At 40.8% G+C, this 12,808-nt stretch overlaps 1 protein-coding gene across 4 annotated transcripts in view; it reads right to left on the bottom strand.

Annotated features, from left to right (window-relative positions):
* Positions 1-12,808, bottom strand: part of epc2 (enhancer of polycomb homolog 2 (Drosophila)) — a 35,328-nt gene that overhangs the window by 9,149 nt on the left and 13,371 nt on the right. For 2 of the 4 annotated variants that reach the window (XM_030081214.1, XM_030081215.1), the window contains exons 3-10: positions 11,512-11,657; positions 7,517-7,723; positions 6,657-6,835; positions 5,720-5,849; positions 5,386-5,595; positions 4,028-4,111; positions 3,588-3,736; positions 2,937-3,259 (exon numbers count right to left, since the gene is read on the bottom strand). In XM_030081214.1, coding sequence (XP_029937074.1) covers positions 2,937-3,259; positions 3,588-3,736; positions 4,028-4,111; positions 5,386-5,595; positions 5,720-5,849; positions 6,657-6,835; positions 7,517-7,723; positions 11,512-11,657 — 1,428 coding nt within the window. The remainder of the gene's footprint in view (positions 1-2,936; positions 3,260-3,587; positions 3,737-4,027; positions 4,112-5,385; positions 5,596-5,719; positions 5,850-6,656; positions 6,836-7,516; positions 7,724-11,511; positions 11,658-12,808) is intronic. The other 2 variants (XM_030081216.1, XM_030081217.1) reach the window with 1 other exon arrangement.

The following is a 12,808-nucleotide window of genomic DNA, read 5'->3' as shown; positions in this document are numbered from 1 at the left end:
GCTTCACGAACCTGCAGTCCATCCTGTGGGTTGCAGTGCATCACTGTAGGCTAACGAGGCTCACTTTCGACGGCACATGGAGCACCTGACTGCCAACACCCAAGTCCTCCCCCTACTTCTGATTGGCTAGTAGGCCTATTGTTAGTGTGGTTGAGAACGAAAGCTGCGCTTCTATTGGATCCAGAAAAATGGGCGAACCCCCCCTTTTTTTTTTCGCAGTCAAGCAGGTACGCCGGAGATCCGGCACAGCACCGGAATCCTATCAGCCCTGTATATATCTAATAATGTTCTGAAGATAAATGAAATGACAATAAATCAAAGTGATTCTTTCAATAACAATGTCACAGCGGTTTCAACTTAATTCAGGTGTAATTCATGCAAATCTTGACATTACCTGCAATGGCCCACCAATCATGTCTTATCCAAATTTTTATTTAGCCCTAAGATATTGATAATTATGGAGTGAATTGGAGGTTTAGTATGAATGACTCTTTCAATATTATGATCAGAGAAAACTAACTAAAACTAGTAATAATAAATTGCTAAGATTTCATTGCTTGTTAATTACTTTTTTTTTTTTTTTTTTTTAATAATTATATATGGCTAATGTTGACACATCCCTTTGGTTCCTCTTGTTTTAATACCAGTGTTCAAGTCACACCACCAGCCAACCAACCAGACTTCAGCCCTCCATTTCCTCTGCTTTTAAGTTGGCCCAAAAGTACCCAACAATGGACAGAAAGATCGTTTCGGTATCGAGTATCATGATACTAAACTTGGTATTGGTATCGAAGTGACAAGTTTGGTATCGTGACAACACTACTTCCTACCATACTTGACAGTGCCATTGGTTTCCATTCATTCCACTATAGTATGAACATGAACTTTCAGAGTCTTCAAACTTTCTTCACATCAGTATTCCATTACTATAATAAAGTCCTCCCAGGGCTCTGTCCTGGGGCCCCTCCTCTTCATTATCTACCTCCTCCCACTTGGCAATATTTTCCGTAAATTTGGTATCCATATTCACTGCTTCGCGGATGACACCCAGCTCTACCTGTCCAGTAAACCCGACTTCTCTCTCCCACCCTCCTCCCTCATCCACTGGCTCTCAGAAATTAAATCTTGGTTCACCTCAAACTTCCTTAAACTCAACAGTGATAAAACAGAAGTCCTCCTCGTCGGTACCAAATCCACCTTATCCAAAGCTGAAAGTTTCTCCCTCACTATTGACAGCTCCAGTGTCCCCCTCCCCTCAGGGTAAGAGTCTGGGTGTCATCCTCGACAGCTCACTGTCTTTCCACTCACACATCAATAACATAACCTGCTCTGCATATTTTCACCTACAAAACATTAATCGTCTCCATCCATCTCTCACCCCTCACACCACTGCCATCCTGGTCCACAGCCTCGTCACCTCCCGTATTGACTATTGTAACTCACTCCTCTTTTGTGCCCCTCACAAATCCCACCATAAGCTTCAACTGGTCCAGAACTCTGCAGCCCGTATCATCTCCAGAACCCCCTCCTTTCATCACATCACCCCCGTCCTCCAACAGCTTCACTGGCTCACGGTCAAATTCAGAATCAATTTCAAAATCCTTCTGTATACTTTTAAGGCCATCCACAACCACCTGTCTCAGCACTATGGGGAGCAGAGCTTTCAGCCGCTCTGCTCCCCAACTCTGGAACTCACTCACATCGTACATCCGAAACATCGACTCTCTTTCTCTGTTCAAATCCAGACTCAAAACTCACCTGTTCAAGATAGCCTACTCTCTGTAACTGCATTGTTCAATTTTTCTGTTTTTTACTGTGTGTAGCTTTTATCTGTTGTTTTATTGTATTTGTTTTATCTTTGTAAAGTGTCCTTGAGTGTTGAGAAAGGCGCTTATAAATAAAATGTATTATTATTATTATTAAAGGCAGCAGCCTTTGGTGTTCTGGTGATTTCAAATTGCACAGAGTGAAACGGTCTCTTTGCCGGAAAGTAGTCTCTGGGGAAACGTTTGCTCTACACAGGTAACTATCAGTTCTGTGGTTTATGCAATGGCAATGACAGGCAATGACAGCATTAGCCACATAAACACAACATTACATGGTATGTGTTTCAATCAAAAAAATTATATTTGATAATCAAGGGATTTTGATTATATGTTGTAAAATCTTTAGTACCCCCATATGATCTCTAAATTGGTTTGTAGCATGGTAAAATGTGGGTAAACTCTAAAGTAAACAGGCCAAATATTCAAAATCACTGGTATTGTCCTTCAAGTAAGATTGCTGGTGATGATACTGCTGTAAATCCCTACGACAAACCCTCTCCCTCTGTGTCTTGGATGGCTTGATTTAGGCAGCAATCCAAACAAAGCACACTAATTGACCTAATTATGAAGCTGACATTGCTGATGTCCTGGTCTGTAAGTCAGGGAAACAAGGCTAAAAACCACCTACCACAGTTATGCTTAAAAAAAAAAAAAAAAAAAAAAAAAAAAAAAAATAGAAGAAAAAAAAAAAAGATACTTTGTTTCGCAATATTTTCCGCATTACTGTATTGACTTTCTAGCCCGTTACTGATATATATCATCTGTACTTAATTTTCATATGGTTTTATAACATCTACAGTGCATTGTAACAAACTCGATGAGAAATTTTGAATTACATTATTTTGATAGTTTATTATCCAATTTATCATGCAGTGATTCCCACTATGTTACACTTGGGTGCCCCACCCAGGTGTATTAAAACCTGCCCAAGTATAACTCGACCCATTCAGGGTTTCCCATTCATGTTAATTCTGGTGCTCTGCCAGTTTCACATTTATGCTCCATATGAAGTTAGCGTACACTTGGCACATTGCGCTGAGGTGAAAAATATTTCTGAGGTTTTGCCCACAAGCTGCTGGTTGTCAGCCCCTGCTGTAAATGACAACCCACCTGATCCGTTGTTCTTGGTGTTCAGCAACAAACTGCTAGTCACCCTGCCATCCAGTGAGGGTTTTCCCATCCTGCTGCCCTCATTAACCTGGTGCTGAGCAGGCCTTGGCCTGAAGCAGTGCCACCTAAGGCTTTGAATGTTGTTCAAAATTTCAGCAAAAGAGGAGGCGGCAGTGGCTGAGCTCACACCTGAGCTCATGGAGGCTCTTTGGGCAACAAGGCGGTTAATGTCTCTGGTCCTGGAGACAGGAGATGCAAAAGCATCTGGGTCCAGCTGCTTCAGGACCACGTCCAGACCAGACGATGCCCGGTCCAAGATGACCCTGATTGAGAGAGAGGTGGGTATATGAGTGAAATGAGCAAAGACCACAACAGTGACAGAGAAACAAAGAAAATGCCTAAATGATAGCTTTATATCTTTCAGTCGGGACACTGAAGTTTTTTGCATAACTTTGAGATCATTTGACTTGTTAAGGTAGTCAGACAACATTATCATCTGTGGGGTACTTGAAAACTGCTCTATAAATAAAATATTTATATACTGAATAAAAAATAAGATTACAAGGAAATATGAAAAACTGTGGACAAGTAAAATGTTAGCTTAACAGCAGATGAAAAACGTTTTATTGAAATTAAAGTAGAGTAGTTCACCTGCCCCCTCGACCCATCCTGCGGCGGCCAAGTCCTACCAACCGGCTGGGCAGAGACAGGGCAGTGAGGGAGTGCCGGTGGCGTAGGGCATCCATCCCTGCAAGCTCTGGGTGTTCCCATAGGACACCCAAATTCTGGTCCATATGGGGCTGCAGATCACAGAGGAGCATTTGTTAGACATGGATTAGTAATGGCCAAGCCTGGCCATTGACTTAAATATAAATCAGAAAACAAAACACAAGAATGCCAAGTGTTCCTCAAATCAATAGCCTCTTCTCACTAACAGAATCAAAAGGCAACAGAGAGAGACACCAGGAGGAACAAATACAATGAGCAAAGCCAGCTGAGTTTCCTTTCAACTGGCCTCATATTTGAAAAGAAATTAGGCCAAGCTCCAATTATAGGGCCCTGTCAAAATCAGTTATACTGCAGACACTTACAGAGAGATATTGGCACCCAGCTTTCCTTCTGAAGGCAAATAGTCCATCAGGATCATTCTCTTCATCGGGTTCTGATGGGGGAGACTGCAGGAAGACACAAAGACAACTTTGCTGCAAGTACGTAAGGATCCATGGAGTAAGCTACAAGTCTTCAATCTAAGACCAACTCCTTGTATCACAGAAATGTAACAAGAAATTCTGAAAAGTCCCTGTAACTTCAGCAAAACATGATGAAGTCCTGTTGAGACCTGGTAGACATCTTGGCTCTTTACTGTACTGCATCTCCCCTGGAGTCAATACCAGTTATGAACACAAGAAACAGCTGATTATGAGCATCATTTCAGACTTCATTTGGTTATACTACAACTTCCAATCATGAGTAACTTCTCTAAACATCTAAACATCCATGTCCTAATACATACATGAAAGCTTGCTGTTGTTGTTACCTGTAGTAAATTTGGATTGTGCTATAATCTGTGTGGGGGGTAATCAGATTATGTTTTTGGTGTAAAGAATAACTTAAATCACTATTTTTTAAAACTGGACCTTACCCTGTCCGACCCAAGGTTGGACAGTCCTGCTTGTTGGGGTAAGGTCTGGACCTACCCCACTGTCTTTGTCAGACTAGTGCGGACTAGAAAGACCGATGCGCATGAACTGATGAAGCCCCTTGGATAAGAGGCGAAACGTCTTCCTAAGACAAATACAAGTCCAGTTGCCTACGATTCAATTTTGCCCAAAGAGAACGATGACCTGGATAAATGAGAATATCCATAGATCCTAAAGATGCCTCACTACAAGATGAACACACGGAGAGAAGTTAGCCGGCTATCTGAACTAAGGAAAGGGGTGGTGGTAATGGCGGGCTAGTAAGATGAGAACAGACCCACCCAGGGCTGAGAATGAACAATACTGGAAAAGCATATGGGACAAGGAGGCATCACATAACACAAATGCCCAGTGGCTGACAGATCTGAGAACAGATCTGAGCAATCTTCCAGAACAAGAACCAGTAATCATCAGGATGGCAGACAATGAGCTAATGGATGGGATCCACCCAGAGTGGCTGACCCAAGGTCGGACAGTCCTGATAATGAAAGACCCCCAAAAGTCAATAATCCCAACCAAGTACTGGCCTAAAACCTGCCTCTCTACAACATGGAAGCTCCTGTCAGGCATCACTGCGGCTAAGATGAGTAGGGACATGACTAAACACACGAGCAGTGCCCAGAAGAGAATTGGCAGGAACACCAGAGGGGCACAACACCAGCTACTGGTCGACAGGGCAACAGGGTAATACTTATTCATCCCGGTTCTGAGTGGAATTAATATTCCCTGGTTCTGCTTGAGGTACTGACCAGTGGTGGTGTATAGTCCTCCTCTCCTGAGCTGTGAAAATCATACTGTTTGATGTCTGCCTTGTTGACGGTATATTGGCTGGGGGGCCGACCGGGCCGGCGCTGGGTGTACAACTTGTCCCTTTTGCTGTACTTCTTTTTTGGCCTGACACAGTCAAAGGGAAACTCGTCCTTTATGGAGACCTGGTGCATCAGACCTGTCTTGTGCATCTGGAGAAGAAAGAGATTAGCCAACACTGAAAAGGACAAGCAGAAATTACATGACCATTTCACATTTAAGACCTAACAATCCCACCTAATCTGAGGACATTACTGGTTGATATAAGGCTGGTACCTTGGTTTTGAGCTCAGCTTTGTGGCGGTTCCCATTGGTGAGAGTGACTGGGGCTGTATATACAGGCTTTTCAGCCAGAGGTACAGTGACTTCATTCAGGACCTCCCCAGTGAAGTCTCCCAACAGATACCTGTACAAACAGAACAGTTAGGGGGTTCATTAAAAAGGCAGCCGTTTCATTTTCTCTCATGAGAACTGGTAGTGATTTTTTTGAAAAGTGAAGTTTTATATATTCAGTTGTTGAAAACTATACAAGTTGCTGACAAAAAATTGAGTCCTCCTTCAATAATGATTGTCAAAATACACGAAATCATCCACTGGCCCACCGCCTAAAATTTTTGACACCAAATCAAATCTTGAATTTTACTGTGGTGTTCCTCAAGGTCTAATGTGGTATTTGGGAGGGATATTTGAGCATTTTTATCAATTCTGGAGAGATCAAAATTGGTTAAATATTTGACATAATTGAGCAAGGAAATGGCTACCACAGCTCCTATCACAATGTTCTAACCCTTATATACTATAAATCAGGGGTCTCAAACTGATGCCATGGAGGGCCACGAGGCTGCAGGTTTCCATTCCAACCAAAAACTCCACCAGGTGATTTCACTGATTAGTCCCTTCTCTCTATTGAAGGTGAGGTAATCAGACTGATTACCCCAGTTTGATACATGTGCTCCAAATGAATATAAAAATAAATAGGCACTTAACCGAAACACAATATTTATTACAGATTTCTGACTAGAATAACTTGAGACACAGACTGTGCTGCATCACAAATTAATCTTTAAGTTCCCAGCTTTCAGATGATGAACAACACTTCTATTTGGTATCTACTGTTGTCTAAAGAAAGGAGCAGAATGGTAAGGGGTTACACAGTCATATGGAAAAGCTACCAAGATTGGTTAACTGAGATCGAGCACAAGCCTATCCTTACCTTTTCTCAACCACCTCCAGGGTGAGGTGGAGTAACTCACGCTTTGACTTCTCCCTCCGCTTGATCATCTCCAGGATGGTGACCGTTCGGCTGAACTCTCTCCGTAGTTTCAGCATCTTCTCATAAGAAGCTTCGTCATTCTTTCGGTTCTGAGCAAGAGAGATACCTGATGATAATCTCTGCACGTAAAAACATTAAATAAAATAAAAGAAATATTATCACAGTACATTGCAAGTACTTTAATAGGTATATCAACTGTGATATGATTCACAATTTTAGTGGGAATTAGTCTTTAGTTGTAAATTTCATTCTCATTGGAAAAGGTATTAAAATGATGGTGGTGTGATTTGTGCTGTGGTCTGTACCAAAATAACATGTTATCTTACATCTGGGAAATACAATTTGTAGGCCAGGGCTACTCCATACTAGGACCACAATAGTTCATTTATAATGGCATAATTTAAAAAAAATGCAGCTTGCCCTTAACCATATTGCAATTTCACTAATATTTTGATTAATTTTTCCACCCTAACTGACCTCAAGATTTTCATATGGCCCACCAGTGATGATACCATAGGACTAAATGATAACATGTGTACTATGTTCACTCTCATTTGGATCCTCATTAGCTGACAAAGGCCAGGGCCAGGCTAGGGCATACATTTTAGGCCTGTGCAGGGATCTAACTGTAACTAAATTATCCCTAACCGAATCAGTATTTAATAAAATCAGATTGCAACATAATTGTGTGAACTGGAAGTGAATCACAAAATAAGTGCCAATGCCCAGCCTTATACCAAGGTAACTGATATTACACTGGCTACAACACCCCTCAATCTAACAGTCGACAACCATCCTACCTTCCTGGTCTGCATTTTCTCTGTTCGTCGTCTGAAAGCCACATAGGCATCATTGTTGGTCGAGCCATCCCTCTTTTCCTGCTTGATCTGCGGAATGAGTGAAGGCCCCCTGCAGTTTTTCCTCTTCCTCACCCAGTAGTCATACACTGACTTCAGGAGGTAGTCGTCCTCATTGAGGAGCAGCTTGGCTTCTGGCAGTGATACCAGCTTAAGACAGGGAGGGAAGAGTCAGAATACTGACAGTACAGCTGATATAAAGGAACTAATATTTTTCTTTGTAGTGCATCTTATCAATCGCATCGTATTGTATCTATCGTGTGCTTAAATGACAAAAATCATAATCTGATGGACGAGTGTCCAAAGGAATTCATATTTTATATATTATATTAAATGGATCAAAATGATGAAAAATAAAGGTTATAATAAAATACTGTGTTTAGAAACAAAATATTTTATGTTATTTAATGAAAACTCAGGGAAAACTTCAGTAGCACCCTTTGCATATTTTGTTTTGCAAAATTAATATTATCCGCTAAGCACCTGCCTCAAACGCGACAACATTCAACACACAACTTTTGCTGGGTTTCTTTTGGACAAGCTGAGGCAAGGCTGCTGCTCCATCTTTCCATCCATCCATGTGTTTGTTTGCCCACTGGAAGGCATTCTTCTTTGGAACACAATTGCACAAGTGTAAATCGTATGAATACTGCCCCCCTCAATTCCAGAATAATATGTTATGACCCAGTGAGGGCTAAATCAAAATAACAACTAAATCTAAATAACTAAATCTGGTACCTACAGTGCCATAGAAAGATGGGTACCATCAAATATTTGAACCACTGGCATGTAGCCTAATTGGTAGCGAATTATCAGTTCTTGTGACATCCCTAAAGTGAACAAATCATTTTAAAACGAACTGAAATAACTAATAGTTCTCATTCTGGTGAAAGCAACCAAAAGGGAATCACATCAGAGCAGGAGAGCGGAGCACAGTAACGCACATGCGTATGGCTGTGGGGTGGGGCGGTATCACTGATTTGTTATGTTGAAATGTGGGCTCTGGAAATTGTGAGTTGGGTACAGCTTGCATGTCATGATAATATGACATTGTTGAATTATGTTTTTAGATTTGGGATTTTATTTGTTTAATTTTCAGATACATTTACAACACATATGAATGGGACAAGAGTTGAAAATTAGCAACAGCTTTAAACTATGTGCAGGACATAAGTTTCATGCTCTGTATTGGAGCTAAAAAAAAAATATTTGCATTGTTCCTATCAAAAAAAATTATCAACAACATCAAGAACTTTTCAATAACTTTGATGGTCTTTGATGGTCTTATTTGGTGAAACGCAGATTCAAACTGGCACATTTTGGTTATCATGAAGACAAAAATTTAGTTAAAACTGGACATCTTAGGACTCTCTTTTTGCGATCTTGATAAACGGCTACCCTGTATGTTAACCAGACACAGACATAGCATAAAGAATATTCTTTTAATCATAATGCCAAAACAAAAAGGTGCAGGACAAAAGGGCATACATTGAAATAGCCGAGATCAAGCAAACATTTATGTCCATGTTTTCTGTATTGCTTCTGTGAAAGCCAGTTATAGTCACATGTTGCTGCAGCCTTTGCTTCCCACCATTATACGCAAGGCCTGTACAGAGGATGACTTCACACTGCCTTCATGTGGCCATAACATGATATCACAAAAATAAATGAAGAGCATCAATTAAGTTTGACCAGAATACTGTATTGTACTTACTTGCAAAATTAGGTAATATAATCATCTGCCAATTGATATTTGATCTATCAATATTTTCTGGCATGCCTACAATTACTTATTCCAAGGTTTTCTCAATGATATGAAACACTGATCCACAAGACACACAGTATCATAGAGTTTTTGGACACCGTCATAAGCTTTTTGAAAATAAACTATAATGGCCTCGGTTGAAAATTCAGTGACCATCAGGAGGCAAAGTGAACATGAATACAGACGTTCAAATTAGTGAAACTGTCAGTAGGCTAGGTTGGTATAGAAAACACCATCAATTACGCTACATTTAGGCACAACGCATATTTAACATTTGAGTTATAGAGAGACACAGATCCACCAGGACAGACTAGTGATGCTAATGTCTGGGGGATAATGTGGACTGGAGGTGGACCAAAGATTAATTTATACTCAACATTAAGTGCGTATACGGATGAAGCTTTCTGTCCGTACTCTGTGGTCATTTCGTCCAAATTTCTGCACATTTTCAGAATGATTATGGATACAGATGAAACAGAGCAGCACCACCTCAGCAAATAGTTCAAGAGAAACCGACCTATGAGCAAGACATGAAGAAGACATGTCAATATAAAGAGACACACGGAAGCATGAGGGCAGTGATGGTTACATTGTTTGAAACGGCCATATTAATTTTCATATGTAAAGGGAGCAAAAATGAGCCTTGACAAGCATAAGATTGTTTTAAAAAGTCTTTTAGGCCTTCATTATACTATATTTGAATGAGCACAAATTCAATCGTACAAATTTATGCAACAGTGAATATAACCTCTCAAATGACAAAGATTCTTCTTGTGAAAAAGAAAAAAACTGTTTCAAAAACAATTTCAGACCACTATACAACTACTAAACACAAATTTCCCCCAAAATTTGTCCTTCAAATGTAGCCTTTCTGTATGTATCTGTATGTTGCAATATGGTTATCTGCATGTTTCTGTGTGGTACGGGCTGTGAAAACAAATTTGCAACACCACATTTGAACACACCATACTACCATAATAATTTATCTTTGCCCAGTGCCCACTTCTTACTGAATAGATTTTGAATGGATCATAATATAACCCAATGCAACCTCTAATGATAAGAAGCTGAGAGCAGGGAATTTATTTTATCTTATTTTTTAATTTTATTTAGCATTTTAAGGATGGGTAGGGGGGATTTAATTAATTCTATTTATTCATGGGAAGGATGGGTAGGTAGAGATTTTATTTTATTTTATTCTTTTTTTTTATTTTCGGTAATGCATGGGTTGCTTATTAAATATAATTAGTTCAATATTTGCATAAGTTACCACCTTTTTAATGGACGGAGCAGCGCTATTACTAGCAGAGAGAGGTGTCTCTGGCTCGCATCGCAGCGCTAGGTACCTGAAGTCGAATACACCCATCACGCCCACCACCATAGAGCCAGGCTCCACGGTGGGGGCAGCAGGCAAACATGATGGGGGATCCGTCATGTTTGCATGCTTCCAAATCTACAATGGCACTGTTTCACCTCTTTCACTACATCTGCAAAGGTTTTCTCTTGTAGTCGGATTATTTTCGCTGGTGGTTTGCGAGGACAAATCACACACACCGTGCGGAGGTCCATTCTTTCCAGCCAGTGCTGTCGGTAGCGCGTGATTCCATGAAGTTATTTTCCAAAGTTACCCGAGAACATCACAAATAAGGCGAGTGCAACATAGATCAAAATAAAAGCCATTTTATTCTTTTATTTTTATTTTTACACAGAGGCCAATAAAATAACCTGACTCGGGGGGTAAATGGGACACTCGGTTGGGAACCGGAACCCAGAATTTTTTTTTTTTTTTTGTCTGGCCTAAGGATGCAGTTCAGTGAGAACAGGGTCTCAGGACATTGTGATCCTGTTCCTTGGAAAACAATCCTCATCACTCTAATCCTAGGGTTCCCTATTACTTTTTTGAGACTACCGCCCCTTTGTGGCATGTAGAATAATTTCCTCCAGCGCAGGCACAGAAATATGCTGCATGTCTGGCCTAAGCTTTAATCTGGGTTATGTGTTGACAACTTTTAGCAGGAGATGTGAGGGGACACAAAGCAATCTGCCCATATGTCTCTGTGTGCGCTTCTTCTTTGAACTGGGATTGGTGTGTCTCGGCACTTAGAAAGAAGACTGAGCCAATGCAAGCCATCTGCTTGTAGGTAAGATTTGTGTAACCTCAATTACTGCATACCTGGTTTGCGCTGGCCTTTTCCAACCTGTCCACCATTGTCTCAAACTGTAAAGGTTTGATCTCCATTTTGCGGTTGAGCCTGTTGAGCAGCGTCTCATCCTCCGAGTCCATGTCGTAGTCTGGTTGCTCATTGTCCAGACCCAGGGCTGGAGGAAGAAAACAAACTCATGTTAGCCTGAAGATGGGAAAGAATAGGAAAGAATAGGAAAGAAAAGGACATACAAGTGGGAATGTAGAGCCCCTCTGTAAACCCATGAGCTGGTCTGCTGCTCTCCATTGGTGAACTTGCCTCTGTGAAAGGTAACTATCATTTGGAGGTCTCTCTCTTTTCTAAAAATGTAACTGGTTGTAAAATAGTGAAGAGCGCAGGTCTACATGTGTCCTGCCTGTGATCAACACCTGAGTGTAGTGCAGTGTAGATGGAGCACCAAAATGCCAAAGCAGTCACTCCCATAAACTGTAATTACACTTGTCCTCTTCCTAGATAAAGGAATGGGTCACAATTGTAAAAAAAAAAAAAAAAAATGTATGTGACAAAACTGTTTAATAGCTCCCCATGAATACTGAATAGCATTTTAACCTGAGATGCCCGCCCCCTGTATTTATGTGGTATAATGTGGCTTCCTGGGTATTTGGGCAGCACAGGTTAAGACAAAAGTTAATGCTGACTCCTAAGAAACAAATTAGTGTTGAATGAAACAGTGAGAGTGAAGGAATCTTTTTCAAGATATTTTGCAATTTACCAGACACTACACTGTCTTCAACACTGCATTTTTGCCTGTGCTACAACAAAAGCCTATATTTTTGATTACTGTATGTATCACCTTCTATGTGTAGCCGTATTTGGGCTGCACAGTTAATCTTGTCCCAATTTCAGCCTATTGATTTTTCAATTCAGAGATTGGGAATGATACTGAGAATGTTTAGTGTGATCTGCAACACTGCACAGTAAGACTGAATAGCATTTCACTAAGTATACTGTCCTAAGTATACTGTCCCATCAACTGCCAAGGACTACACAAAAAAATTACTTTCTACAAGTGATCGTAGGGAAAGGGTCTGGGTCTAAATCAAGCCCTACAGTCTTTTTCCACACACGTGATGGTTTGGCTCTATTGGGTTTGACTTGGCAACTGAGCCCAAAAGGGCAGGGATATGTGGCCCCACCCCACAGGTGGGGCCACATACCCAATGGCCACCTGTGGGTATGCTGACCAGTTTGTCCTCCATTGTCTACCAGTGCAACACTCAAGTGTTTTATTTATAGATAGATAGATAGATAAGACAAACTCAAAAG

Source organism: Myripristis murdjan, chromosome 21 (assembly GCF_902150065.1).
Source record: "Myripristis murdjan chromosome 21, fMyrMur1.1, whole genome shotgun sequence".
Taxonomy (NCBI): domain Eukaryota; kingdom Metazoa; phylum Chordata; class Actinopteri; order Holocentriformes; family Holocentridae; genus Myripristis; species Myripristis murdjan.
This window is presented reverse-complemented; position numbering and strand designations above follow the sequence as displayed.